We start from the raw sequence: 23,979 nt of genomic DNA, 5'->3' as shown, positions 1-23,979 counted from the left end.
TCCCCACTTCTGTCCTTATTGCCTAGATCTAGACCTCTCTGCATTACTACTAAAAGCTTTAGGCCCCTCCAGCGGCTGACACCTGCCCGAGCATCAGGGTTTTCCCATGTTTTTCAGCCTCTTCTCACTGTGTCCCCAAGCTCAGACTTCTCTGATTGCTTCCCCTCCAGCCTGCCCTGGGATAAGCCGTCTTTTCACCAATAGGGTGCAGGCAGAAGTGCAGCTCCCTGCTGTAACCAAGAATGCTTTGCAGGAAGCATCCTGATCCCCTGGACCAAACAGAAGTTCACTGTTGGTTCTAGTGGGGAGGGAAATCTGGTTGCTGGTGCTCAGCCTACAGCTAGTTTCCCCTAGCAGTTGTCCCTCCCCCCTGCCAGGGTGCAAAGCTTTCCAAATGGGAAGGGGGAAAGGGAGCAGAGGGAACTCCCCAGCTGGCACTGGAAAGGGGGTTGGTGCACTGGACTCCTTCCCCCTCCCACCTCTAGGAGGGGCTGACAAGCTCCCAGACTGAACTCCCTCTGCTTCCTTTCCCCCTCCCTTCCTGAAAACGGCTAAAGGGTAGCAGGCAGGCAGACTGAAGTTACAGAAGACACTCTGTTTTGAAATGTCATCATCTGGCCCTGTCATGCAATGAGGTTTCAGATGTTCACCCCATTGGCCATTTTTGAAGCTGTCTGCTGCCATGCACTTGTGTTTGTTCACGGCTATAAATCACTTTCTGTGGCCAGATAGGTGAAAATTGTCACTTCTTTCTGTGCTTCTAGGTCATCAGGTTTTGCATTTTGACACTTACATGTACTTTTCCCTAACACTCTGTTCTGTTTTGGGCAGGTCATAGGCAAGGAAAAGAATTTATTGTCCAAGTTCCTCTGCTTCTGGATTTTTTCCTTTCTCTCCCTGTTTCCCCAGTGGTACCCCATCCAGTGAATGATGGGGAATCTATTTCAGAAAGGGATACAGAGCACTGGGAGAGATCCTAGAGTTGCTTAATGGGTCATATGATTTTTTGGGGGCATCTCACATTAAGAAAAAGAGAAGTGAAACATCTGAGGCAAGGAGTCTGGAGGATGATATGGGAAGCCTTGCTTCAAAGACAAGAAACATCCCTCGAACTGTGTAATAGCCCCTCCTTGTTTTCTAATGTCTGGCCCCTTAGGGATATCTCGCAGCATGAAGGATCACGTCACGAAGCCAACAGCTATGGGGCAGGGTCGTGTGGCTCACATGATTGAGTGGCAAGGCTGGGGCAAAGGGAACAGCCAGCAACAGCAGCACACACATGAGACAGTGCGCAAAGATGCTGATGCCTACTCAGACCTGAGTGACGGCGAGAAAGAAGCCCGATTCCTTGCAGGTAATCTAGATAGTCCCCACACCGGGGGAAGGAGAATCTAAAACAGTGACAATGCATGAAAGGACCAGGGTAGGAAACCTTCTAGAGAATCTACACAGGTTGGGGGTGGAGAAGTGGCATGATAGACCCTGAGAGGGGATATCCATGATGTTGGAAGCAGCACTTTCGAGCTATGAATATTATGGAATAAGGAATAGGGAGACAACATGTCAATGAAACAGATAAGTAGGGAGGTTCAGCTATAAACCTTTGTATCTGTACTGATTCTCCTCGTCTCTCTCTGGCACAGGAGTGATGGAGCAGTTTGCCATCTCTGAGGCTACTCTCATGGCCTGGTCCTCCATGGATGGTGAGGATGTGAGTGTCAACTCAAATCAAGAGAACCTGGCAAGCAACTATAGTGAGAACTACCAGGAGCTGATGGAGAACCCAGGTAAATGCCACCAGTCCTAGGATAGTCCACCTCTAACTTCCCCTGCCTGTACTTCCAGGGTTCTCTCCAACACTCACCTTGTCAAGGTTTTGTATCCCCCCTGGGTTTCAGCATCATCCATTTTGGGGTGTAGAACTAATGAAGAGGAGTATCTGCAAGTTTTGGATTTGCCCATGGAGTCAGGTCCTCTCAGATTGACTTCAAGCTGGGGCAGATCCAGAGGGGGTGTTATGTCACAGCTGCATCCACACTTTCAGCCAACACCACCACAGCAGCAGCAGCTGGGGTTTTCTTTTAAGTCTCCAAAAAAAAGAAAAGGAAATAATTCCCCCCTCCCTTTACCTCTGTGCTCAGCAGCACCTCCCCTCCCCTTCCCTCTCCCTGCCTCCCTACCCACTACTGCTGCTGTCTCTCCCTGGGGGTAGAGGCAGGGGAAGGGAGGAGACTCCAGAGCTGCTCCCGGTCCCTCCAGCCAGGCTCTGCAGGGAGGCAGGTTTAGCCAGAATCACTAGCAGTGGGTTCCTCCTCCCTGCCTGGTCCCCATGTTCCCTACTAGCCTGGGAGTAGGCATGTGAAAAGAGAACTCACCCACTCCTGCCACCACTGCAGTCTCTGGTGGAGCCCCAGCTTCACATGCAGCCCAGCTAGAGTGGGCCAGGAACAGCTCAGGAGCCTCCCTCCCACCCGTCTCCATCACTGGTGTAGCTGGGGACATCAAGGATACCAGCAGCAGTAGGCAGGGGACGGGGGGAAGGGGTGGGCAGGAGATATGCCACAGTGCAGAGGGGAAGGGAGGGCAGGAAGGAAGAGTCTTACCTGGTTGGGGGACTTAAAAAAAGACCCTGGCTGCTGCTCCTGCAGCATGGTCTGCCTTGGCAGGGGCAGGAGAGGCTGGGAATGTGGGGGGCAGTCACTCCTGCAGTATTGGTCACTGTTCTGCACACCCTTAACAAACTCCTAGATCTATCCATGCTTCAAGGACCTTCTCTTGGGCCTCGGAGCACATGTGGGGGGAGTGGAGTGGCCTGGAGCCTCCTAAAATTAATCACATGTATATCCAGGTTCTGCACTTGACCCTGCTTCCAGTTTACACAAGCAAAGGAGAATATAGGAAGTGCTGACTGAGTCAGATCAACTGTCCATCTTGCCCAGAATCTTTTCTCCAATAGTGGCAAGTAATAGATACTTTACAGCAGTAGTTTTCAAGCTTTTTAGACTTAAGGCACCCCTTGGAAAATGCCAGCTCTTAATTTTCACTTGTTTTTTGACTATAGGAAAATAATAGAACAAGTTTTCTGTTGCAAAGAACCACAAAAGATCAGCGTGTCATTGACACTGTAGATTCCTACTTGAAATCTTTGGTTTCTTTGGTGAATTATGTAAATGTGTGCACACCTAACTGTCCAAATATTGTATGGTGCCCCACAGCGCCCTGTGGTGCTGCAGCACCCTAGTTAAGAATCAACTTTGCCATCCTGATCAAGTGGTCAATAGTACAGTCCTAATACTATGTTTCTTTATTTGAGCATGGAATTTCTACCCACAAAGAATCCTTTTTGATAAGATGTTTATGTTGCTAGCTCTGTACTATCTTTAACATACAGTACCACACTCCCCTTCCCCCAAACACATCATCCTACCAAACACATCATGCCTACATAGTTTGTACCCTGTTTTCTTTCATATGTCTACATAGGACAGTGTGGAAGTACTCTAGCTACCTCTAGAAAATAGCTCAGTATTGAAATTAGCCTAGCCATGCTATGTGGTGCCCTGCCTGCCCAAATTATCTTTGCTTCTCAGGAAAAATCTCATTGATCAATTGCCTTCCTCTCTGTCTTCCTATTTCTGTCTTTCTCTTCATAGATATCACTGTTCTTTTCTCATTCTCTCTCCTATCTTTCCCTTTTTCTTCTTTTCCTACTTTTGCACTGTGTTCTTTCCCAATTTACTCTCTCACTCTTTCTCTTCCTTTTCCTTTCTGCAGAACATATGGCTCAGACACAGTACGACAGTTGGCCTCATTCCTATGTCTCACAAGGCATGTACTGCCTAGGCTCCTCTGATGCTTGGGAGACCAGTGACCAGTCCCTCATTGCTTCACCAGCTACTGGCTCTTACCTAGGCCAAAACTTTGAAGAGTCCCAGCCCAACCTGCAGGAGAGCATATTGATTCAGAGCAGCCTCATCCATCAGCATCAGATGCAGCAACAGCAGCAGCAGCAGCAGCAGCAGCAGCAGCAGCAGCAGCAAGCCATATTGCAGAATGCAGGGCTAGTTGATGTGTGGCCCCCCCAGACTGCTCCAGTTGGGGGCACTGGTGCTGAATCCAGCACCTATGTGGGGGTCCACATAGAGGAGGAAGGGAACCCACTGCTGGAGAAAGCTCCTCTGCTGAACAAGAAGCCTTCACCAGAGGAGGATGATGCTGTATGCCGGGATTTAGAGTCCCTCTCTCCTAGGGAGGAGTTGGAAAATGCTGCACTCAGCCGTAAGGTCTCAGATGTCACTTCGTCCGGGGTGCAGTCCTTTGATGAAGAGGAGGGGGAAACAAACAATTGACACTATCAGGGATGAAGTCTCCATTACTGCTAAGACAGGGGAGAGGGAGAATTGAAATGGCAGGGAATCCTTTCTCCAGCTCCCCAGATTCCCAGGCAGATAGATACACTTTCTGACATTGAATTAAAAAAAAGAAAAGAAATGAGAGTGAAAACTTTATGTGATTGACAGGTTTAAAGCTCTCCTCACCTGTGACTATACTGAGCCTCATTGCCCTGGATAGTGCGCACAGAGTGCTTGGAAAGTGGGTAGTGATATCACCTGCAAGTCTTTTTGAACCAGTGGTTTGGCTCTGGATGCCAACTGTTCTGATACTTGGATGTCTCTTGAAACATGGAAAGTAGCTTACTACATGGATATAGCTATATGGATAGGATCTTTCCTTGGAGAAAAGAATGACATTTTATGGATACAGTCCACTTTGATACATGGGCTATGTGAATACAGATTCTGTCTTAAACGGAAAACAGTTTTGAAGATACTGATTGCACTGATACAGGGATTATGGCTGATGTAAGAAAAGAAGCATTAGTCTGTATGGTTATGAACTTTGCACTGATATAAAGAATGTTTTATGGGGATAAATACAGTACCTCGATACAAGACTCAAGGCTGTATAAATACAGACTGTACTCTGTGATACAGATGGCACCACTCTGTGGACAAGGGCTCTGCTCTCATATGGACTGAGTAGCTCTGGATATGGATATCCCATTCCCAAACAGCTTTGCTTTGTTCTCTTTGAAGCAGTTTTCTTTTGCTCCCTTAGACATTGGACATCAATCTCTGGCTCAAAGTCAGAGAGAGGGATATTTCTACTGGTTGTCAAAGGAAGGGATAGGGTCACATGCCATTGTCTAGTATACAGACACAGTAACATAAAGCTGACTTTCCTGGAAGGCTTGGAAGCTTGTTCATCATGGTGCTGCTGCTTGAATCCTTTTCTCTCTTCCTTTGCCAGTAACAAGTAAAAAAAGAGGCAGCAAGTCAAGAAGCAGCATTACCAGTATCACAGTTTTCCAGTTTACATTGGAGCTTTTTGTTGTTGCTTTTTCTACATTTTTATATTGCTGAGTAATGTTTCTTAACAAAGTGGGAAAAGCCTATAGACTGGCCACCACTGATCATAAGCCTGGCACCATTCCCAGTGTTGCCAGTCCCTCTGCAGTACCAAATGCAGAGGGACAAAAGAAGGTGGGAGGGGAATTTTCTCCTTTCCTCCTGTTCATTTTTTTTTATATTTTCTGGGTTTTTCTCCCTAACAATGTAAATACTCCTCAGCTCTTTTTCCTTTTTTTTTGCTTTCCTCCCATTTCTTTTTCAGAGATGGGAAAGGCTAGGTTTGGGGGCTTCCCCCATTTGTACGGGTTCTATATTTTTGTTAACAAAGTTTATGATTCATTGACTGGAGGGTTTTCATTGTCATGAGATTCCTCAACTTCCTGCTGTGGAGAAAATGCAGGGAAAGTGGTATCAAAGGCATTTAATGCATTGTCTTCATTCTGGCCCTTGCTAAAGAATAAATGGGGACCCAAAATCATGTGGAACAATCAGTTTTGTTAGAGGACTGAACAGGATGAATGGATCTCAGAGGCAGAAGGAAATGTTAAACCTTTATTGAAATACTGGTAGTGTATGAGTGATTGCTATACTCTTGAAAGGAAATGTCCACATAGAGTAAGTTTGGATCTAAAGTTAAAGGCTTCCTGGATAAATAGACTAGGTCGGATATCACCACATTACCCCAGAGTGATCTTTTCCTCCGGCTGCTCTACTCTATTCAGCTGACACATCTCTCTGCCTTCTCCCCAGGCTGAAGATTTGGTATTATGGCTCAAAGCATGGGAGAGTGAAGCATGCTCCTCTCCTGATGCAAGTTTGGGACCCAGTAAATGTACCAAGACAGGCAAAGGTGGCCTGAGTATTTATCCTCGAGACAGATTGCTGAGGCAGCCTCTAGTGAGCGTAATACATTCAGGACAGTTAAAGGATTGGACATGGAGACTGTCAGATGGTATTTCTGCCACATGCCTTTCTGAACCATTACCCCTAATAAATGGAGGAAAAGACAACTTCACCGTGACTTTCTGAGCTTCAGCAGCCAGCTCCATTTCAAGAGAACTGTCTTCCTTCTTCACTGCACCTCTAATGGAAATGTCTTTGGGATGAATATTTGGGAGGTATTAACTAAACCTAATGCTCATGGGCAGGCATGAGACAAATACCTTAGTAACTACTGTTTATTTTGGAGCTTTCCCGGCCTCTCCTCAAGAAAGGCTTCTCTTTTCCTGAGCAGTGAGGCTTGAGCATGTATTAAATATGTTTACATGTTCTGGTGCCAACCTCTGAAGACTAGGAAAGCTTGATAAAGCACTTCCCAAAATTCAAGGAGGGGGCTCATTTTCCTGAGTTCATCTGAACTGCTTTGGGCCTTTGCTGCTCGATGGGATGGTGAAATCTCACTAGCCAGACTGGGAAACTGAGGGAGTGTAGAGGACACCTCAGCATGCAACAAATAAGTAAAAATTAACCCACCTTTTTCTGAGCCTTCAGGGAAACAAAAAAAGATTTGGAGTATATCTTTGGGGGTGAAGTTTCAGGTAGCCTACTACTTATTTTCTTCATATAATTTTACCCCTGCATGTCTATCCAGGACCTACCGAGATGCACTATATTTCAGTGTATCATTAAATGTACTTGCTTCCCTGTGATCATTCACAGGACTGGGGCAAGTGGGTTATGTTATGCAGGTCTATTTTTTTTTAATATAGGCAAGATGTAAAATGTACATTTTGCCCAACTGGGGATAATAACAGAGAGATGCATATGATGTTGAAAACAAAGATTGAAAATGAAAATTTGACCTTATGGAAAAAATCTTCAGAATTTAATTGCAAGTGAAAATCTTTCTACAGGGATTTCTAACCTGTATATTGAATAGAAAATTATAACCCTGCTGTAGAATTTAATGTCCTGGTTTTGAAAAGCATGTAGACAAGCTGTTATTCTCTATTAAGACCTACAAGTTTTAAGAGTAATTCCTATATAGATCTGTTAGTTTCAAGCTTATTAAATTCTATGACTTTTCCATGAAGGTCTTGCTTTTTTGTAAATAACGGTCTTGCCTCTCTTGTAAAAAAAAAAAAAAAAAATTCCTATTGTTTCCCTGCCAGCAAAGGAGAAATGCATGTGCCTCTTCTTTTGCCTGAAAGTTTACTGGACATGATTCCTACAGTATCTTCACCTACCATTTCCTAAGCAACGTCTGAATGGATATCTGGAGTCAAACTGATAGGTCAGTTTGAGTCTCATTTTAAAATATGGTTACTTAAAAAAAAGTAACTATACAAAAAGTGTCCTTTTATGCCACATACCCACTCCCTTTGTATATTCACCATTGGTTCTTCTCCCTTGGCTAAGATTTTAAAAACGAACTCATGATTTTGAGTTCCTCAGCTTCTGAAGACCCAGTTCATCTCACTTTCCAGGGACCTGATTTCAGAGAGTTATTTCTCAGGACTCCCTGAAAATCGGGTCTTTTAAAAATGTCTTGAACTAGGCACACAAAAAACAAAGAATGAAAGATCTCTTGTCACTATAGAATTGTGGCCTCAGAGCTCAATTAGTTTTTTAACTGATTTTTACTTGTGTTCATCCTACAGAGCCAGTCCAGCTTGGAGGGAGAAAGTTAGGGTTTATTAAACCAGAGAATCCTTTGTTATCTTCCAGTTGGCTACACCAGTACAGACAGACTGAAAGCACTGGAGTTGCACAAGAATTCCATTTATGAGCCTAACACTGATGGGATTTGGCCATTTGTCTTCAGCCTTGCTGCTTTTACTTTTGTGTTGAATGCAGAATGTCCCTTTAAATGAGTGGCGGTACTTGAAAGAGCTCTCAGAGTGTTATCAGATCATTCTTTTTGGTTCTTTAACCGTCTGCTGCCACCCTCTGACTAGTTCATATTTCTTCATTTAAACCTAGAAGCTTTAGGTTGGTCATGGAAAGTCAGGAATGCGAGGCAGGGTAGAACCTGGCTGATGGAGGATAATTGGGTCAGAGTCCTCACCCCCAAGGCAGCACTTTCAGTACATCACTACAGTATGGGAAGTAGCTAGGTCAGGGGGATCAAATAAGTGAATATGAGGTCTTTCAGTCTTGAGGCACAGTTGTTAGTTTGGTCCAAGGTTAGCAGGAGGGGAATGGGTGGGCTTAGGGAGCTACTAAACAAGATAAGTGTGAGATGTGTGAATGTATTGACTGTGGTCATTAGAATCTAAGCTAACTTTTTGTTTTGTTGAATCTACTCATGGCAATTAGTGCACAGCCTTGACATTATGTTCCAAACTTACTCAGTGACGGCCAGCAGGGAAGTACTCTTTCTTACTCGTGTGGCTGGAGTCATTTTATTTCAGCATACCCTTGGATACATGCAACAATAGGGGCAACCATAGGTCTTAGGTATGAGAAATTGGCTGAAGGGTTTACGAAAGGCCTATACATCTTAGTATTTCTTGGTTATTGGACCTAATCTTCTCTTTATTTGTATTAATTACAAATCTTTCCTCTTGACAGCCCTTAAGTTTTCAAATAAATTGGTGAATTCCTGCTAAAAATTAGCACTTAGAACAACTACATGCACAAATACACACTAGGGAATAATTAACTAGACTGCAGCACTACAGAAAAGGATCTGGGGGTTACAGTGTACCATAAGCTGAATGTGAGCCAACAGTGTGCTCTAGCTGCAAGAAAGGCAAGTAGCATACTGACTTGTATTAATAGGACTGCCACTTGCAAATCAAGAGAAGTGGCCATTCCAAGCTATTTGGTACAGGTGAGGCATCATTTGGAGCCCTGTCCCATTTGGGGCCCCATTCTTCAAGAAAGCTGTGAATAAATTGGAAGCGTTCAGAGGAAAGCAAGAAAAAATATTAGAGTTCTAGGAAAGAAGACCGTTGAGGAAAAGCTGGAAAAAAATCAGGTGTTTAGTCTGGAGAAAAGCAAACTGGGCACATCTACATAAGATACTAACTGTGCAGTACTGTGCTGGGCAAAAACACTGTGCTGCACTTTCCCAGGAAAAACCATGCTAATACACTACTGTGCAGTAGTGTTACGCTACTGTGCAATAAGCATCACTAAATAGCCATGCACTGCAGAGTAACACGAGTTACTGCATATTGATTTAGTACTTAGTTAACCAAGTACTAAACTTAATGTACAGTAACTGCAGCACATTAATGAACATTAGGGGTATGCAAGGCAGCCTTATTTGATTTGGATTTGGATTTGGCCCGAATCAGGGACAATGATTCAATTCGTTGATTTGGATCACTGTCCCTGATTTGATTCGGCCGAATCCGAATATGAAGATTCAATGCTGATTTGGAGAATCAGTGATTCGGACATAGCCACAACATTAAATGTTTTTTCCACATATCTCAAGGTACTAGGTGCGGCTCCTGAATGCTGCAAGGCTGGGATGGAGCATCCCACAGAAGCGCAGGGGTGCTCTCCACAAGCTCGGCGGCAGACCCAGAAGTAGACTGGAAGTATTTCCGGTCCGCTTCTGGGTCTGCCAGGGAGCATGCTGGGGGGACCCCCCCATGACACTCCAGCTCAGCGATTGGCCACAGGGGAAACCTGGGTGCCCCCTCCAGACCCAGGAGGCACCAGTTGCCAAGCTGGGGGGTGCAGGCCCCCCCCAGCACGCTCCCTGGCAGACCTGGAAGTGGACCAGAAGTGCTTCTGCTCCACTTTCGGGTCTTCTGTCAAGCACGCTGGGGACCACCCCCATGTTTCTGTGGGACACTCCATGCACCCCAGCATCACAGCACTCATGAGCTGCTTGCTACCTAGAGGTATGTAGAAAAAACATTTAAAGCTGTGTCTATGGCCGAATCTCTCCAAATTGATTCAGAGGGTTCCGATTCAATTCAGAGAGATCAAAGGGTCCTCTGATTCTATTCAGATTCAGAGATTTGGCCACCAAATCAGGCCAAATCTCTGCCAAATAGAATCAGGGACTGAAGCTTCGCACAGCCCTAATGAACATGTACACTAAGGAGGGATTGATAATGGTCTTCAAATACCGTAGGGTGGTTATATGAAAGATGGAGATGACTATTCTCTATTACTGCAGAGAACAGGACAAGGAGCAATGGTCTCAAATTGCACTAGGGGAAATTTAGGTAGGATATTAGGAAGAACTTTCTCACTAGGAAAGGGGCTAAGCATTGGAACAGGTTGCCCAGAGAGGCTGTGGAAACTTCATGCTTTTAAGTTTTTAAGAGCAGGTCAGAGAGATGCTTGACTAAAATGGCTTAGTCTAGAATCATCTGGCCTTAAGCAAGGGGGTAGACTAAATCACCTCCGGAGGTCCCTCGCAGCTCTACTGTTCTCTGATTAATCACTCCAGCCAATGCCAATGCTTCGTTCTGTCATTGCTACAGCATAAGCTATGATTTAGACCTCCTTTGCATCCTCTTGTATGCAGCCCAGCCGGGGCATGTTTTGCTCTCTCTTCCCTTATGTAGGTGGAGTCACATGGTTCAGTCACTGTGGGACTGGATCTCTGGGCCTGTTTGCCAATGTAATTTGTAGACCATGTGTAAGCTTTTTTCCCTCCAGAAGCCAGTGACAGATAAATTGAATCAAAGCCAGTTTCTTCAAAATAAAAAAAATATTTATTTATTTACTTACCCAAAAACACACAGCAAAGGATCAAGCAAGAAAGGCCTAAATGCAAATGTCCCCTTACCTAAAACTTCATCTTTCTTTGCAAGCTTTGTGAGGCTAATTCAAACAGTTTCCCTCTCTGGGTTAAGGGACAGTCAGCTCACTACAGTTTGTCTTTTTTCTGTCTTTGTCATCATCTCTCCCCCTAGACAGCTGCTGACAACTCACTCAACTCCCTCTTTTTTAGGTTTGAGTCTCCTCTTTGTTGTAAGACCCAGGTCTGTGAAGAATAAATCCTACCAAACTAGCTGGAACCAGGGCAGGGGTATCCACTATTCAGTAGTTCCCTTACTTGTTTCCTCCAGCCTCTGGTATTCTCTGGACTGAACCTTATCTTTGCCAGTGCTCTGTTTCCAGTGGATTTCCCTCATTACTAATTTTTGTTTTGTTTGTTTGTTTTAGCTTTGGCAGTCAGGAAGGATAATATCAAACAGGTAACTTGGAGTATGTTTGTTACTCATAAAAATAATATATGCAATGTGCTCATTCTTCCCAGATAAGGCTACAAAGCTGACAAGGAACGGTATGTACCATTGATAAGTCCTGTCCTGTTGTTGCAGGAGTCAACTCTGTGTGAAGAAGTGAACAGTAGGATAGACTCTTGAAGTGTGACTACTGTTACATCCCAGGAGCAAGCTCCACCCCCCTTTCCTCCCCCTCTGCATCCCCCATTCTTTTCTAGTTCCAAGTGATGGGAGATCTTGAGCAGCTTTGAGTTTTGCAAACAGATTCTTGTATAAATGGCCTCTGGGTTATCTTTATTGGCTGCGTCTACATGGGACACTGATTGCACAGTAGTAACGAGCTACTGCACAGTAATAACAAGCTACTGTGCAGTCAGCATCACCAAAAAGCCATTCAGGGATGCAATTGTGCAGTAACTCTAGTTTCTGCAGCACAGTCATTTAGTTCTTGTGTATGCAAGTACTAAATCACTGCACAGTAGCAACTGCATAGTCAGCATCTCATGTAAACATGGCCATTGTGTCCAACAAGCAGAAAATATCTGTGGAGCCTGCAGGACAACTAAGGAGAAATTTTTTTTTTTGAAATTTGCAAAAAGTGCAAAAAATGTGCATTGCTGAAGAGAAGGAAGTTGTGGAAATATGTGAATACTTTGTGTCTGTTACAGAAGTGTCAGGGAAGGCATAAAGGGCAAAAAATACTGAGAAAAGATTTGAAAATAGCCTTACACCAAGGATCTAATGGCAGTCTTCCAGCAAGGAAGGGTAAGAAAGAGAATTTCCAGGACAAGTGCTGTTTGAATACTATCACAGTGCTTGGTGTTACGTAGGCCATCTGGCTCTCCCTCTGAAAGACAAGAGACTCACAGGAGGAAGATTCCCCTATACATACTTTTTTTCTTGCCTCACCTGAACAGCCACAATGTAATTACACACGTATTCTGAAAGCTCCAGTCAGCAAGCGCCCCTAAATAAGATCAATGTGGATTGTCTTTCACAGGAGCAGGACCCTACGGGCGCATCTATGTGAGACAATGTGCAAAAGACTAAATCTACTGCACATGGGCACATGGGCAAAACCCATGCTAATGCTCATTAATCCATTCATCTGTGTTTATGTGCAGTAGTGCCAATTACAGTGCATTAAGTTATTACCTGTCATTACAGGTACTAAACTTAATGCGCTATAATTATGGTGCATTAATGAACATGTAGAAGCTCCCTACATCTCTAAATTTAGTACCATTTGGCTTAATCATATTGGCAGTTACCAAGAAAAAAAGGGGAAAAGATAAGTGAGGAAAGCAGAAAAAAGTGTTGGATTGGTACTCAAGCTTAGTTACAATAAAAAATGTGGTACTTCTCACTGCTTAGTGCGTCAGGGGAAAATCCTTGCTCTTACATAACCTAAGACAGTTTTTTCCCTGCCAGTTCAGACTATCTCTTGTTACCTGGTATGAAGGAAAATTGTCCTCACTTCCGTCCCTATTAGATGTCCCCTGGTTAGATGTCCTCAGCACTTGCTTCAGACACTTCTAAACTATGGGCCTTTTTTGTTAATCTGCTGTTATCAAGAAAGGCTATCAATACAGAGAACTTCAGTGCTCTTAAGCCAACCCTAAAGTTAGTTTGAGATAGGTGGCCGGAAATAAACATTCTCAGTTTAGTGGGAGCATTCAAAAGCTGCTGAACCTTATGGCCTCCTGGAAGTCTAACAGGGAAAGACTAGCTCAGGGAATTGAAAGATAACACAGAAAAAGAAAGGGATCTGTTTGCCAATTAGTACAGATGTATGTGGAATATGGTTCCCACAGACTGATATGAAAGAGGACCCTATCTAAACCATAGACTTCCTTCCATAATTGACACTGCACTGTCTTTCTGCCTTTTTCTCCTTGGGCAATATTTTTCACTGTTTTCATAGATAAGTTGGACTCCTGTTGAATATCCCAGTCCCTTTAGAGCAGGGTTTCTCAACCAGTGGGACGTATCCCATTGGTGGGATATGAAGGTTCTCTAGGTGGACTCGGGTAACAGCAGTGAAACCAGAGGTGCCACGGCAGGACTTCCAGTTTTGCTTTGATCAGCCGCTGGGGGACAGCTCGCCCCACACCAGCTTTGACCGGCCTCTGGGGGACCTGTCAATCGGTGGGACATAAGGTGCAAAAGGTTGAAAACTGCTGCCTTAAAGCATGTATACATACAGATGTGGGAGAGTAAGTCAGACTACATGGTTGCTCTACTAGCAACACAGATTCGGCAAGGTCTACACTGAAACAATGAAGACAGTCTAGGCTTTTTTTCTGATTTTTCCCAGACCAGGCAAAGTGAAATGTGTGTTAGTGTGAAATATGCCAATTTGCCCTTTTATGAAAATTATCATCCTTTACTTGGATGCGTATGAATGGTAATATGGACCATCTGGGGTGGTGCATTGTGTTCTAGGTTGGACTGGAAGCAATACAATCAGTCTCAGCCTCAGAGAGATAGCGAATATTTTGACCTGTCCTCCACAATGCGTCTTGGATTTGTCTACCTGTTCAGAAGTGAATGTTTCTCTGTACTGCAGTGAATAAGGTACTTGACTGTTCAAGAGTGATAGATTGCTAAATGCTAAGAAATCAGGAAAGTGGGGGGGAGGGGAGAGGTCACTGTAAACATGTCTACACATGCACTTTAATGAGCAGTAGACTATTTTACTCCTCATTAAAATGTCACATCAAAAACTATGCTAATATGCTAATGCACAGTAAAAATAGGCTACTGCATTAAACGTCACTAAAAAAGCATGTGTTTTTGCTCTTGCACAGGAGGGCAGCCTAATGTGCATTTATTTAGTATCATACAATACAATACAAATTTAGAGAAACTAAATTTAATGCACATTAGCAAAAGCACATTAATGAACATGTAGACATACTCTGTATTTCTCTGAAAAGGACCAGTCATTAGACAAAACTCTGCTTTCCCCTTCTTGCACTGGGTCTGTTCAAAGCCTCCTCAGAAATCCTGTCCAGATTCTTTTCCTTGCAAAGGATGCAACCAGTGACTGTGCCAGGTAGGCAGAGTCATCCCAGCACAAGTTCTTTTTTATAGAGAATGGTTCCTGCACCAAGGCTTAATTCTATGGAGACAAAGACATCCATTCCATGTTCCCTTGAACCACAGGTCTATCTCTAGGAGACATAGATATCCGGTCAAGAGTTTTTATTCATTGTCCATTTCCCTTTTGTGACCTCAGAACTCCAGTTCAGGCTCTTGTTCTAAGACCTGTGCTATGAGTCACAGGCAGGCACAGGCATCCAGTTCACTTTCTTCCACTGGTTCCTTGTACTGCACGTATGAGCAATGTGAAAAGCAGAAGCAATTTTGCAGATGTGCTTTTGTTGTTTGGTGATTTCTGTTTATCTTCTCTGGCTTTGTGGGTGGCTTGCATGCTTGGGACAGATGGCAGAGCAGTTGTGGTGTCTTGCTGTGTCTCTAGAGGCATAAATTCAAGGCCTGCTCCAGGCCTATGCCAAAAGCTGCTCTCGGTCAACTTAGCTGTAATTGGGTACTTGGACATTTGTCCTGGGGAGTTGAAGGTGGTCAACTGAGATGCTAGCTTCATCATTCTTTTGTGTGCTCTTGGCTAAAGAAACTGGTGTGCCTTAACCATGCTAACCCAATGAGCCACAAGGCTGAGATGGATCTTTGCCTCTATTTTTCCTTTTTATTTTTTAATGCATGGTTGGGGGAGTAACCCCAATGGACTCTGGGGATCCTCCAAGCTACAGATGGGCCTCAAAAATAATTTTACAGTGGGTGTGTCTACACATGCATTAATGCACATTTTCTAATGTGCATTAAATTTAGTACTTCCAATGTGAGGTACTAAATTAATGTGCATTAGGCTGCGCTAATGCACAATAATGCATTTGCATGCTTTATTAGTAACGCTTAATGTAATGTAGGCTATTTTACTGTGCATTAGCGTAATGTCACAGTTTTTTACATGATGCTTTAATGTACAGTAAAATAGTCTACTGCACATTAAAGCACATGTGTAGACATGCCCAGTGAGTAGAATATTTTTAAAAGCTCTTTTCAGGGGTTGGAGGGCAAAGGCTGGGGTATGGCAGGGACAGAGAACTGGGTGGCTTGTCGGGATTTTATTAGGGTGGGGGGAGGGAAAATAACAGAGAGAGGAGTTATGAAGCATGCTTAAAAGCAACCAAAGGTTTGGGGCTCAAGATTTTGTATTCTTAGCATATGAAATTGCTTTTGCATAAGGGGACAAGACCAGTAGGGTTGAAAAAGGCCCTCTTCCCCAGCCATTCACATTTCTTGGGGAAAGGATGTGAGTGGAGAATCCTTCCATTTTATATAGTCCCTTGACTTTTCAGGGAGAAAGAATTGACTGAAGGAGGGGTCTGTTGTTATAACCCTCCCACCCCTGCCTTGTCCCATGCTAACCCCAAATGAACAAAACAAAACTGATTTGCCTTTGGTCTTCCAGCTCCAAAATATCTTTGCCTGAAATTTTTTGCTGGTTATACTTTGCATGTTTTGATAATGTGACTTATGAGAGAAAAACATCTCTACAAATATATATATATATATATATATATATATATATATATATATACACACACCATATATATATATGTGTGTACTTCATATATATATGAACTATACATAAGGACATAGGAAACTATATGGCACTATATACCTCCATGCCTGTTTGTGGTGTCAGGAGAGGAGGTAGCCTAAAATGGCATGTACATTCCTTATGGAGTTGTTATTAAACAGAATGTGATTTGCCATCCTGGCTGGTGAAAGCGTTTTATTTCTATGGGGAGATTCCAAGTGAGTTGCGTCTGAGGAAACTATATCCTAGCAGCAGTGAAAGCACAAAATCCATGGCAGGAAGAAAGCAAAAAAAAATACTGAGAGGATTGGAAAAGCATATCAGGATATGGGACCTGGGTGGTTTGGAGACGTATCTAAGCATAGGGCCCTGTAAATAGTTCATATGGAGAAGATGAGAGAGCCGCTTGTCCACCACTTTAAAAGGAAAAGTTTTCGTATATACAATATGCCTGTCATGCCACAAAACTCACATGTGCCAGTGTGTAAGGCTTGACAGTATCAGTCTCATATTGCTGGTCTCCATTTTGTTTGAGTTTAGCCAAGGTATTCAATGTCATGCTTACATTTCAACAGTCTTTCATCCAAAAGTACTTTATAGACTGCTCATATAAGCTTCATAGAATCATAGAATCAGTGAGTTGGAAGGGACCTAGACAGATCATCTAATCCGACCCCCTGCCATGGGCAGGAAGGAGCACTGGGGGTGGCAGGGGTCATAAGACCCCAGCCAGGTACCTGCCTATCCAATCTCCTCTTGAAGATTTCCAGGGAAGGTGAGAGCACCACATCTCTGGGAAGCCTATTCCAGGCTCTGGCCACCCTTACAGTGAAGGAGTTCTTCCTAATATCCAACCTAAACCTCTCCTCCCTCAGCTTGTGGCCATTGTTCCTGGAGACTCCAAGGGGGGCCCTGGTGAACAGACTTTCCCCGAGTCCCTGATGGTGGCCCCTGATAAGGTTGTAGGTACCCACAAGTTCCCCCCTCAGTCTCCTCTTGTGGATACTGAAGAGATTCAGGTCCCTCAGCCTCTCATAGGGCTGGCCACGGAGGCCCTCAACCATATGAGTGGCCTCCTCTGGACCCTCTCCAGGTTCTCCACGTCCCTCTTGAAGTGCGGTGCCCAGAACTGGACACAATACTCCAGCTGCAGCCTGACCAGCACCGCATAGAGGGGGAGCAAGACCTCTCTGGACCTGTTAGTGATGCCCCTGTTGATGTATGACAGGGTGCGGTTGGCTCTGCCTATTGCTTTGTTGCATTGGCGACTCATATTCACCCTGGAGTCAATCCTGACTCCAAGATCCCTCTCTGCCTCTGTGCTGCCGAGAGGGTCAGCCCCCTAACCTATAACCATAATGCTGGTTCCCTCTCCCCAGGTGCAGCACCTGCACTTGTCCTTGTTGAACCGCATCCTGTTGAGATCCGCCCACTTCTCTAACCTGTCCAGGTCTGCCTGGATGCGGTCCCTGCCTGCTGGTGTATTCACTTTACCCCACAGCTTGGTGTCATCAGCGAACTTGACCAGGGTGCTCTCCACACCCTCGTCCAGGTCGCTAATGAAGATGTTGAACAGCACCAGCCCAAGGACCGAGCCCTGGGGGACTCCGCTGCCCACACCCTCCTAGGTCAACCTCGACCTGTCCACCACCACCCTCTGGGTGTGCCCCTGGAGCCAGTTTGCCACCCATGTGACCGTGCATTCATCAATGCTGCAGTCCCTCAGCTTGCCCACTGGGTGGGACACTGTGTCAAAGGCCTTCTGGAAGTCCAAGAAGATGACATCAACTTCCTCCTTCACATCTAAGCTCTTTGTTACCTGGTCATAGAAGGAGACCGGGTTAGTCAAGCAGGATCGGCCTAGCACAAACCCATGTTGGTTACCCCTCAACATCACTTCCCCTGCAGGGCTCTCACAAATGTGGCCCTTGATAATTTTTTCAAAGACCTTCCCCAGGATTGAAGTGAGGCTGACTGGCCTGTAGTTGCCAGGCTCTTCCTTCCTCCCCTTCTTGAAAATAGAGACCACATTGGCCCTTTTCCAGTCCTCAGGGACTTGGCCCGAGCACCAGGAGTCCTCAAATAGCCGTGCCAATGGCTCCTCAATGATACCAGCCAATTCCCTCAACACTTGCGGATGAAGGTCATCCAGTCCTGCCAACTTGGATACATCTAAGCCCTCCAGATACTCCTTAACTAGGTCTGAACTAACAGTCGGGGGACTCGTATCCTTCCTGGGCCTCTGTATGCTATCACCCAAGAGCACCCCATTATCAGCAGACAGGAACACGGAAGCAAAGCACTTGTTAAAGAGTCCTGCCTTCTCTCGCGTGTCCGTCACCAACTGCCCTGCCCTGCCCTGCCTCGTAGGGGGTCCAGTGTTACCCCAAGACTTCTTCTTGTTCCAATATACTTGAAGAAGGACCTTTTGTTATCCTTAATCTCAGAAGCTAATCTAAGCTCCAGTGCTCCTTTAGCCTTCCTCACCAAATCCCTACAAGCTCAGGTCAGGGAGGTGTACTCCTCCTTTGTCCCTGCCCCCTGCTTCCACCACCAGTATGCTTTTTTCTTTGCCCTCAGGCCAGCCTCAATATCTGTGCTCAGCCATGAGGGTTTCTTGGACCCTTTTCCTGCCTTCCTGCGCAGAGGAATTATGTCCTGCTGCGCCCCAAGGATAGTCTCCTTGAGGAAGGACCACCTTTCCTGGACCCCCATACTAGCTACCCCTTGGGCTCCAAGTGCCTCCCTGACTACTGCCCTGAGCACATCGAAGTTGGCTTTCCTAAAGTCAAGCATTTGCGCTGTGCTAGTTACCCTCCCCACCTTTCTCTGAATAGCAAACTGGATCATTTCATGATCACTGTCCCTTAGCCTCCCTTGTACTAGCACATCCTCTGGGGGTGGTCGTCCCCAGAGGCTAACACCAGATCCAGTATGACGTTTTCCCTAGTGGGGACCTCCTGCATGAGGTGTAGGTTCTGTACGCACATGAGGAACGTTCATGAGTGGCTAGACCTGGCTGACTGCTCCTCCCAGTTGATATCAGGGTAATTCATATCACCCATGACCACAACATCCTTTGCACACATGGCCTCCCCCAGCTGCCTGGAAAATTCCAGATCCAACTCTTCCTCCTGATGTGGTGGCCTGTAGTAAACCCCTACCACCAGATCCCTCTCCCCCCGCCCTCCTTGAAGTTTGACCCACAGGGTCTCAGTTAAACCTTCCTCTGATCCCATTTGGAAGGTAGAACTGGTATACTGTTCCCTAACATAGAGTGCAACCCCCCCACCTTTTTTCCCCTTCCTATCTCTTCTAAACAACCTACTGCCCAGTCAAATGTTTCATCCCACCATGTCTCCACTAGGCCAGCCAGGTCAACTTTACTACTTGCAAGCAGGAGAGCAAGCTCCTCCTGCTTGTTCCCCATGCTTCTTGCACTAGTGAAGAGACACCTCAATCCCCCCGTGGGAGCCCTGGGCACCCGCCCACCTGAGAGACAACTGGTCCCTTGGTATATACCTGAGCTCTTACCTGGGCAGGTCCTACACCTGGTTGAGTTTTCTCTTGCCATTCCATCACAGTGAAATTCAGAGCCTAGCAGATGTTTCACAATATTCTACACACCATATTAGAACAGGATATAGAGACATGTCCAATGATCCAGTGGGATCAATGCTGACTATGAATAATTAAGGCTCAGTCTTTACTTCTAATCTAGATTCACAGCTAGTGGTACAATATTTCTAGTAGTGGGTTGAGCTACTGGTTTTGTGTTTGCTTAGAATCACCAATATAGATTCACCAATAAGTTACATCATCTAGCTGATCCTGAGAGAATTTCCACCTGTACTGGATAGATTGACGGTACTTAGTTTATCACATAAGAATCATAGGATATAAAGTAATCAGAGACCCTTCTAGTGAATGTCTTTATTGAATCACCCTCTTAAAGTGCCTCAGTGTCTCATGTATCAGCATCCCCAAGGTTAAAAATGGCGGTGGGGGTGCTTGAACTAAAGCTCATTTAACCATTTTAAGTGCAGGGACACAAGACACAGGAAGCTGCTGGAGTATGGTAATTGCCATGCTCCAGCAGATTTGATTAATCAAGTCCGCTCAGATGCACTGGAATTGCAGCATGTCGGAGCAGCCTCCATGCTCATGTACAGGCACCCTTCAATTTGAGGTACTAAATTAATGCACATAAGGCTGCATTAATGTGCAGTAACACATTTGCATGCTTTTTAGTGATGTTTAATGCACAGTAGACTATTGTAACTCAGGTGTACCAGAGTGTGTACTCCTCTCTCCAATAGAAGGGAAGGGTCAGCAGGGTGTATGTGCTGGAGATGGAGACTGCAGCTTGCTCGCAGCTTCCCCTTCTCCGGTGTCTCTATAGAGGAAGACCAGAATACAATATCTTATCTATATACATGGTTTATTCAGGTATGAGTATAGGGAATGCCTTAACGGGTGCTGCGGAAAAATTGTATTAATGTAAGCATGCCCTGGGCTGAAAAAGGTTAGGAAACACTGATATAGTTGGCCCAGTTACAGTTGTCATCCCAAGAAATCTTTGCCTTATCAGGTTAGCTAGATAGTGTTCTTTCCAATCTACATCAGATGAATTCCATTTCTCAATACCAATCCTCTTTCCTGCAATTTCTACCCATTGTTGAAGAATCCAAAAACTTAATGTCAGCTCTATCTTTTCAGCCATGCATTTACTTCTATTATGTGACCTGGGCCCTTATCTTCAAATATGAGGACTGATGAGAACAAAACCTATGTCCCTAAACCTGCATAGAGCCTTATAGCCTCTTCTGATCTGCTCAAGACAATTCCTGGGAGTATCATTTGTGCCTATAAGGGGACAAGCAGAAAGGGGCAGTAGTCTGACGGGTGGAGGCACTCTGACAATCCTGTCAGAACTCTTGTGGTAGAAGCGATATCTTTTATTAGACCAACTACATGGTTGCAAAAAAAAAAAAATTATGTGCAAGCTTTTGGGCTCACACGCCCTTCGTCAGGCAAAGGAGAATGCAAAGATTGTAAAAGTTCTCCCAGGTAAAAACAAAACTTCATGTTATACTACTCTCCAGTTCTCCTGTGTAAGTTCTCCTGGGTAGGAAAGTTTGTTTTATGCAAATTAGGCCTAAATAAGTGTTGGAGCAGTTTTTTTACCTTGAAGGTGTTTGATGGCAAGCAGGATGTTGAATTTTGCTTCTTTTCTTGTTGTTTCATGTTGCACAGGAGAACTGGTGGATGGAATGGTTCTCCTGGGTATGAAGTTAATAGACTGCTCCAACTTTTATTTGAGTCTAATTTGCATAAAATGAACTTTCCCACCCAGTAGAACTTATACTATCCTCCAGTTCTCCTGTGCAATATGAAGTTTCATTTGTACCTAGGAGAAATTTCACAATCTTTGCATTCCCCTTTGCCTGAGGAGGGGCATGTGAACCTGAAAGCATGCAAATAAATTTTTTTTTTTTGCAACTATCTAGTTGATCTAATAAAAGGTATCTCCTCTACCACAAAAGTTCTGACTGCTTTTGCCTTTAGACCAACATGACTACAACCTATACCTCTGACAATCCTGGACTTCTTGAATTCAGGCTCTAGACAAGTAGTGTACCTCATGGACTCCCAGATCCAGACAACAAATGAGTATCTCTGTCCCTCTCAGGAGGGAATCCTGGACTATCACCACCCTCCTCTTCCTTTTCCTCCTCATTGTGGTGGTCATAGAAACACCATGCATAGGCCTTGCAATTCCTACCCTCTCATCTGTGAGGTTCATTTCACGTCTTTGCCAGGCATTTTCTCACACAAAGCCTTCTGTCTGGCAGTTTCAATGCAGAGTACCTGAAAGCAGTTACTTAACTCAGCCTGCACCATGTGGATTCAGACCTTTCTTCATTGGTATCTCTGGTTTCAAGTCAGAATCATTCAACAATGACAAACATGGTGGGAAGAGTATAAGGAGCCTGGGGCCTGGCCCGAGCCCCAGCTACAACTTCATCCAGAAGTCCCAAAAGACAGGAGGGAGTCCCTCCTCCTGTTCCAAAGTCCTAAGAAAGAGGTATAACACCTGTCAAAACATGATAGCTCAGATCCCACCAACATCAAGATGCTGGAGCCATCCTTCCTAACCATCCTGCCGTTATCCTGCCTGGCAATCCTATCAACATTCTGCCTCCATCCCTTAACATCTCTGCTGATCATTAACATTCCAGCTGACAATCAGGACATCTTAGCACTGGGGCCGAGCCATCAGGAGAACATGTCTGCACATATATCCACCAAATCAGCTGGTGAGTAGCAGCCCATCAACATCTCAATAGCAACCCTAGATCCTCAGCATGTCAACAGCTGGACAATAACCAATGGCCAGATGTGTACCAGACCTGGATCATGAATGCACCCAGACATGCCTATTTTGTGTACATGGTGATGGGTCATTAAAAGGTAAAGGAGAAATCAGAGGTGCAGTGGGTGTTAATCCCAAAGGAGGAGGTCAGAGGCAATCTGAGGGTCTCTCAGGCATTGGGAGGAAGTATGCAGTTAGGTCCCCTGACATGAAAAAGTGAATTACTAACAGAGCCTGCAGTACCCTACTGCACATTGGTATGATTTTGTGCTTGGGCCAAACACCAAGAGGGCTGGCAGTTCTCTCATTCAGCCCTTTCACATGCCATTCCGGCTGAGAAGAAGCCTCTTTGGGATACTGGGGAAATCTCTGGAAAATTTAATTGGGTGATTTGAGGCTGTTGTTTGTGGTGATTAACCACAATTTTCAGGTCATTCACTTAAAAACAATTTAGAACTTTATCATCTCCTTCCCTGCAGAAGTTAACATGGACTTTTCCCCTCCCCCAATCTCACCATCAAAATTGCAAGCAAGCTGTGGTTCCTCTCTCCCAGTCTATTTCCTAGTAGTTATCCCAACAGGGCCCTGGTGGGCAGAGGGCCCTTGTAGAAAACCCTTGTAGATAACTCCCCACTGGCCCTCCCATCATTCCCTATTGGATGACAGTGCCCATAGAGGAGTTGGAATCACTGGGCCACCCACCGCATTCAGGTGCTCTGATCTCAAGGAAAATTATGAGATATAGTATTAACACAAAAACTCCTCTCTGCCCCTCCTCCCCTTGCCCCTCACACTGCTGTGTCCACCCTTCCTTTCACTGCCCTTGAGAACAGACCTACCCCCATGACAATCACTAGCCAGATACACAAGAACAACCCACAAACCCCTGCTCCTAGCCACTGCTGGCACCCTCCTTCTCTCTGCTTAACCCCAAATGGCCTGTGGGAACATGTCTGATAGTGCCCACGGAGGAAAAAAAATCAGACATTTTAGCCAAAATAGTGTTTCAATATGCAAGTGCCAACAATCACAAGCAGTGATGTTGGACTGGGAATGGAAAAAGTGTGGACAAAAGATTGCACTTCTCTGTGGTGCCTGCCAATCTTCTTGACCCCAACCCTCATCAGTAGGGTTACCATACATCCAGGTTTTCCTGGACATGTCCTCTTTTTTTTGAGCCCTCTGACTTCCATCCAGATGGGTTTTTTAAATCTGACCAAATGTTGGGGATTTTGCTTTGCTCTGCCGGTGGGAGTAGGGGGAAGGCAGTAAGAGGCAGCACCACATGGGTCTGCGCATGCCTCCACAACTGCAGGCAGGTAACGTCTGGGCTCTCTGCTGCCTCCCATCTCCCTCCCCCTGCTCCCACCAACGAAGCAAAGCAACATCCCAGACATTTGGTCAGGGCAAGGGGAGCTA

General features: G+C 45.1%; 1 protein-coding gene across 5 annotated transcripts in view; it reads left to right on the top strand.

Annotated features, from left to right (window-relative positions):
• Nucleotides 1–21,123, top strand: part of FAM131B (family with sequence similarity 131 member B) — an 81,959-nt gene extending 60,836 nt beyond the window's left edge. For 3 of the 5 annotated variants that reach the window (XM_090044122.1, XM_090044125.1, XM_090044124.1), the window contains 3 exons: nt 1,149–1,354; nt 1,644–1,787; nt 3,775–21,123. In XM_090044122.1, coding sequence (XP_089900248.1) covers nt 1,149–1,354; nt 1,644–1,787; nt 3,775–4,349 — 925 coding nt within the window. In that variant the 3' untranslated portion in view covers nt 4,350–21,123. The remainder of the gene's footprint in view (nt 1–1,148; nt 1,355–1,643; nt 1,788–3,774) is intronic. The other 2 variants (XM_090044123.1, XM_090044126.1) reach the window with 1 other exon arrangement.
• The last annotated feature ends 2,856 nt before the right edge of the window (nt 21,124–23,979 follow it).

This window comes from Crocodylus siamensis, chromosome 4, assembly GCF_052110815.1.
Source record: "Crocodylus siamensis isolate JL-2025a chromosome 4, ASM5211081v1, whole genome shotgun sequence".
In the NCBI taxonomy this organism is placed as follows: Eukaryota; Metazoa; Chordata; order Crocodylia; family Crocodylidae; genus Crocodylus; species Crocodylus siamensis.
The sequence above is the reverse complement of the archived record's forward strand: the minus strand, read 5'-3'. Positions and strand labels throughout refer to the sequence as shown.